This window comes from Brienomyrus brachyistius, unplaced genomic scaffold (assembly GCF_023856365.1).
Source record: "Brienomyrus brachyistius isolate T26 unplaced genomic scaffold, BBRACH_0.4 scaffold70, whole genome shotgun sequence".
Lineage (NCBI taxonomy): Eukaryota > Metazoa > Chordata > Actinopteri > Osteoglossiformes > Mormyridae > Brienomyrus > Brienomyrus brachyistius.
In genome coordinates, this window is record NW_026042345.1 from 317,470 (window position 1) to 324,253 (window position 6,784).

The 6,784-nt window shown below is 42.9% G+C and overlaps 1 protein-coding gene across 1 annotated transcript; it reads left to right on the plus strand.

The window, feature by feature from the left end:
* The first annotated feature begins 1,135 nt into the window (after positions 1–1,135).
* Positions 1,136–3,804, plus strand: LOC125726322 (transmembrane protein 271-like). The gene has a single exon (XM_049002618.1). The coding sequence runs from the start codon at positions 1,455–1,457 to the stop codon at positions 2,244–2,246; it is 792 nt and encodes a 263-aa protein (XP_048858575.1). The 5' UTR covers positions 1,136–1,454; the 3' UTR covers positions 2,247–3,804.
* The last annotated feature ends 2,980 nt before the right edge of the window (positions 3,805–6,784 follow it).

Sequence of the window (6,784 nt, forward strand, 5' to 3'; positions counted from 1 at the left end):
ACTGCAACCATGGGGGTGATCTATTTGCGACAGACATTTGTGAGCCTGTAAAACTATGGTAGTTAAAAATATTTAGAGTACACTAACTGGGAATCTCTGCATTTCATTGACCATATAAACTGCGAGTCCGTACAGCCTGGTCTTCATTCTGCTCCACCCTCACGAATGGACCAGTAACGTAGCTTCATTCCATTAAGAGCTGAAGAGATTCACTCAATTCACTGTTTATAACAGGGGCGTCCACTAAAATACCATCTGACGCCTGGCATCCGGGCGGCATAAATTATGAAAATCCTTATTGATTACCTTAAAAGGTATATAGAATATACTGATTACAAATACCTTTAAGTGCTGAAGAGCTATGCTCAGAGTAATTTGCATTATGTAATCACGCTTGTCTATTTTAAGTAACTATCGATTCACAAGCCTATAAAAAATAGGTAAGACCCAAGTTAGCATATACGTAGGAAATACAGAAAAAGTAAAAACTAGACCAAAAGACAACTTTTTCACATGCCGTGGCCATACATTTAAACTGAAAAAATATATATTTAATATAAAGTACACAACACAGATGATATTAATGTAATTAGCCCAATCGCCTTTGTCTGACAATAATTCTCAATAAATGTCATAATGTTTTCCTAAATATTACATAAATGCAATTCAATCTTAAACATTTTTCTCCACCAGACCGAATAGTGCACGAGAATATTTTAGATATTGTAATATATTAATAAATATATTTGAATTTGAATCATTCAGATGACAAGTAGACCAATTTTCTCATGCTTTGTGTGTGTGTGCGTGTGTGTGTGTGTGTGTGGGGGGGGGCATTAATTTGTGTTTTTGCCTGCCTTGCATATTTCTGAAATTAAAACGTAACGGTTGTTTCACAATCTTAAAGTTTAACTGACTTTACCTGAGAAAGAAAAGAATTAGAAGTTAGTTTGAATCCGCGACTTGCACGCAGGATCAGTGCTTTAGCGCTGGTGCAGAATTCGACAAGTTTAAATGCGCGTTTTATAAGTTATTTTACGAGCAGTCAGGCCCTTTTCTGCACCACGCAGTTTGCATCCTATGTTACTTCATTGCAAATTAACCCTCTTATTCAGAGAATAGACAATTTTCCTTAAGTCGTTTGCAACCGCCGATATGCATGCTTATATAACAGCGTGGATGGGGGAGTGGAGGTCATGAGGGTAATCGTTACCTTTAGGTTTGATTTCGGGAGTTGGTGCTGCAAAAAGAGCACGCTTTTCCTATCAATAATTAATCCAGTTCTGGAGCAGCGGGAAAGGGGGAGAGAGCGTGCGGCTCATGAGATCCTCGTTTTGAAGAGCGATCATCGGCGAATCATGTCACAACCTGACAGCACTTCGAGAAGGGCTGATGAGGAGGACAAAGGAGGATGAAGGAGGGAGAGGGAACGGGAGAGGTAGAGGAGGAATATAATGAAGTTGAGTGGGAAAGGACTGTGTACCATCGTCTCCAACAGCCTCCTCTTCATCTGTGCCATGAGCTCGGTTGCCGTCGGATTCAAATGCTTCTCGCTGGGCTCCAAAGTAAAAGTGCATTTCCACCTGGGTACGGCGGCCGGGGCTTTTTATTCGGGGATACTTGTCGGGCTGGGGCAGGTACTGCTCGGGTTCGCCCTGGTTTGTTGCAAAGGAAAGCCCGGGATTCGGAATTTCTTCCTTGTGGGTATCCTGGTGTTCATGCTGGGAGTTCTTACTGCCTTCTCCGGTGCCGTGGTGGACGGCGACACCGTGTCGCTGGTGGATCGCAAATATTCCCACTATTGCCTGGAGTCGCTGGAATTAAATCCCATCTGCGCGCAGCTGAAGGATTATCAGAGAGGTCTGGTTATATCAACTATCCTTAACACTTTGGAGTGTCTACTAGGTCTCCTGAACCTGGTGATCATTAAGAGGTATCAGGCGGCGCAGTTTTACAGAAGGAGATTAACGCAGCGGCAGAGCGTGGGGGCCATCCTTTTCAATGAGGAGCAAGACTTCACCGTGTCGGAAATACAGCCGGTTTCTTACATTAACCTGGGGGTATTTCACGTGTTCGACGAGGCGGGTGTGGAAGTACAATGCGGAGGTCACCCCTCAATCGAACTCCCGGGATACTCGCCCATGGATCCAGAACTAAACCAGTCCTATCCATTTTCTTACCCTCTTCCAAACGAACTACCGCCAGCATATGAAGACATTTTTCCCGGAGAAGCGAGTAACAAATAACCACTCCGATAGAGAGAGAGAGAGAAAAAAAACTTTAGACATGGGATGTAAAACCTGCAGTGACAATCAATCCCTTCCAATCCGGACTAAGTCATGCTATAAAATTGTTGGGACAATTGTGTCACAAGATCTATTCTAGAACCCATTATTAATCATAACCAAAAAACAACAAAGCATAGATACATTTACATCACTTTTAAAGTGGTTTCTTTCCGCAGCAGTGTGTATTAGTTTACCAAAATCTGTCAACCAAACGATCTTATTTCAGTGGGAATGAAATAGATCGAGAAACCTAGTCACACGTGGTAAATATTGAAGCGACGTTGTGATCTGCGTTTACACTCTATTCACATTACATCTCATTCAAGGTTTGTTACTGTATGGCTTACCCTACATAGTGCATCCGTTTAAAATATGAATAAAATGTGTGCTACCCCTTGATGTTACTAAGGCATATACCTGTAAATTCTGCAATAGCATATTAGATTGTCACATTTTTTAATCATAGTAGGTAGGTCAAAATGCTTTATAGTGTCCGTCATACCCGTTACAAAACGACAAAACCAGAATAGGCAAAATTGCCTTCAGAACTTTTCAGTACTCAGAAAGTATAATTAAGTCATTTGAATGATTTAAATAGAAGCACAAAGCGCTGGATTACGTAGAAGTGCGTTTTCGATATAAGCAAAAGTCGTGACGTTGATATACGGAAAGCAAATGAACGGGGCTCCCATCTGAGATAAAAGCTCCCCCCCTTTCTCTGCACAATATAGCTGGATGGATTTTTGTATCAGTTCAGCATATCCGAGCTGGTTCTGTTCTGTAATCCAACCCCCCCCCCCCATGTAATGGTGGCAGTATGGGAATTTACTTCATATTGGCAGTTACTTTTTCGCCTCTGTATTATACCGCAAGTATTTTCGGATTGACGTATAGCGATACCAATATCGAGGACTAAGTTTTTGTTATTCAATTTAAGACGGAAAAAGGAGCAGGCTAAAGACTTTAAATATAGACATTTAGCGGGCGTGCATTGCATGGATAGTGAAATAATGTTGGAGCTTGATTTACATTTAACATCTGCGCACCATATTTACCTAAATTCTTAATTTAATTATATTATATTGCCCTGATCAACATATATGTATGTGCAACCAAACAGAAAAGCTTATTAGAGGTTAATTTGCATCGGGAAGCCAGAGGTAGACACAGGCAGGTTAAACCACCAAAAAGACCCATCGTAAATATGATTTAACGTGCTGCTATAGCTACAGAAGTATATATCATAACAGTGGAGACTCCTTTGCAACATGTGCCTTGGCGTTATGGTACAGAGAGAACACTGAAAGTGCTTCACATATAGTTTAAACACATTTGCTTTGGTTTGATCTCCGGTTTAATAAGATAGTATCCTTCACAGTCCAGTCAAAATACCCAGGGCCCGATTTCAAACTTCGAAACAACGGGTCTCTCCTGCAGTTACTAAATATGTAGTCGTTTTGCTTGTCTTTGGTACTAGCATGTACGGGGGTCGGGGAGGGGGGAATAGGTGAGATGAACTGAATATTATAATAAAAGATACCGCACTTATAAAAGGTTTTAAAAAGCAGTCACAAATGCTACGGACCACAAGTATACAAAAGATTTAAAAATCCCGTAATGAGCACGAAAAGTGTGTAATTAAGGTTCCTGTTGTGGCATGAATCTGTGCTTTTTAGCACAAAAGCCCCGAGGTCTTCAAACGAAGTCAGGAAAAACAATAAACAAGGTTGCAACCCAAGTAGCAGGAGAGAATAAATGCTTGATTCGTTCTTTTCAGAGACAGATCCCCCTCCGGTAATTTCACTGATGTATAATTTAGCTAATGCAATGTAATTCACTTTTTTTTCTGTCTTCACCCACTGCTCTGCAATTACTGAAGTGACCAGAACGAAATTGTATTGGACTGTTTTAAATTTATTTTTAGAGGGATATTCCAGCAGCTTTTCAGAATGATAATTAAATTCTCTCTGAATCATAAGCTTGAGACTGACTTCCTGTGCATCTTACCAAGCAGAATACTAGTACACCAGCTTTCAGTATCTCTTCGTCTAACTAGCTACACCAAATGGCAGGGAGTAGATACACAAGGAAGATCTGAGTGTCACCTAATGACTGTAAAACATTGCGGAGGACTATAGAATTTACTTGCTTACTAAAGTAGAACTTGTGTATTATTACTCTTGCATCCCACTGTTGACGAGAGATCTTCCTCGCTGGAGATGCACGAAATAGATTTTCGGGGGATGAACGTCAGACAAGACCCCGATTTGATTCGGTATTACTTTCAGAAAGGCATTCTTCAGGGGGGGTATAATTTCTTAAATCGCAGACCAAGCCCGGCAGTCACACAGTACAGGCATTTGTGGCTGAGCTCGCAGGCTTTCAGCCTCACACAGTAGGTAATCCTCTTAAGTCACCGATGCCACCCGCGCCTCGGTGTCCGACGCTAAAAGTACTGCAATGCTTGCCCACCAAAAACCGTCAGCCGAGCTGATCCTGTGTCTCTCAGGCTGTTGTTATGCTGTGGCTTTTGAAAAGGGAGCTTTTCCCATTGGCCTGACAGCAGGTATTGTCTGAAAGGCAGTTGAATAATCTGGAAGGAAAGCTGCAGCACAGATCACCAAGTGTTCCCGTTTTGCAAAAACTCACCTGCAGTTCCTCCACTGTTCCCGAAGTGCAGAAGGAAAAGAGGGGCAATGAGAATGATAGCCCAACCTCGTCTGGTTATTTTGCAAACATATGAATAGCGTGGTATGTAAACGGGAATTACTTTATGTCTGTAAACTGACAAATGATTCAAATTGTTGATTCACAACTTCAGACATGTTACTCAGAGACTAGTCTTTTCTGCCAAGTTTAAGAAAACTACTACATTTACAACTTGAGAAGGGGTGGTCAGCTTTCCCTGGATGCTGGATTTAATTTTTTTTTGTTTAATTCATTTGTTCTTTCTCTTTATTGCTACTTTACAGTGATTTGGTACAGACCAAACAAGATAGACATTTTGGGCTTGACGTTTTAATTAAACCACTTCCATATGGCCAGGATGACAGTACATCATTCTGATCAGATAAAAGCACAGAGCTCAGCATCTATCTGAGGCCACGATGAAACAAGCATTTTTAATTATAAAAGATTAGAAAACCTCTCACTGGGGGTATGGGGTGGTTATTTGATGGAAGAACTGTTTGCTTATTTCAGCTATTCATCTGTGATGAGCTTGCACTACATGATATTCACACCATGGGTCCATGAGTGGATCTCCATTGTGGTTGCACACTTAGATCAAAAGATCCTCTGCATGAGACATGTATGCAGGGGAGGCCTGTTAGTCAATGGGGGGCTCGGCAGGACTGTTTGCGGTGCAGATTTCATCTGGTGAAGTGGTTCAAGTTCTTGTTGGGGCTTTGCGTGAGTATTATGCCTAAACCATGGCTGGGCAATCTTATCCTCAAAGGGACGGTGTGTGTGCAGGGTTTTGGGGAAGCCTTTAGGTCAGCTGTTTACACCCAAGTGTAAGGACTCTTCAGCCAATCAGTCCTCTAATTAGTGACCTAATAGGGAGTTACAGCGAAAACCAGTATACACACCGGTTCTTTCCGGGTAAGATTGTCCACCACTGACCTAAACTGTAAGAGTGTGGTAACACGGTGGTGCTGTGTGGGTGGCACAGTGCCCACATACCACTGGGGCATGTGTGTGAGCCTCTGCCCCAGCTTTATGTGTGTAGAGCATTTTCTCCTAATGCAGTCGTGGAGTTTCCCTGAAGTCCCAAAAACACGCTAAGCTGAATTAGAATTGTCTGTAAGTGTAAATGGTGTGCGTGTGCCCTGTGGCTGGGTTGGCACCCTGTCCTGGGTTATTTGCTGTCTTGCACGGTTGGGGCCATTCTGGAATGCATTCATCGATTCCAGTCATAAGAAAAGCAGTATATAAGATGAATGACTGTGTCAGGGGGTGGCATGGTGGTGCGGTGGTTAGCACTGTTACCTCACACCTCTGGGACCTGGGTTCAAGTCTCCACCCTAGCTCCATGGGTGTGGAGTTTGCGCCACACAAAATGTTCTCCCAGCGTCGTCATGCGGGTTCCTCAAGGTCCTCTGGGTTCCCTCCACCCTCCAAATTCATGCTGAGGTTAATCAGAATTACCAAATTGCCTTACATATGAATGGTGTGAGCGTGTCCTGTGATGGGCTGGCCCCCCATCCTGGGTTGTTCCCTGCCTCGTGCCCATTGCTTCCGGGATAGGCTCCGGACCCCCCGCGACCCAGTAGGATAAGCGGTTTGGAAAATGGATGGATGGATGGATGAATGGTGTGAGCGTGTCCTGTGATGGGTTGGTGCCCTATCCTGTTGTTTCCTGCCATGTGTGCATAGGCTCTGGACCCCCAATTACCCTGAATAGGACAAGCAGTTACAGCAAACTTCAGTTACAGAAAACGGATGAGTTTCAGCTAAGCAATGTAGTAGGATGGGACTTGGGTTATAACATGTGT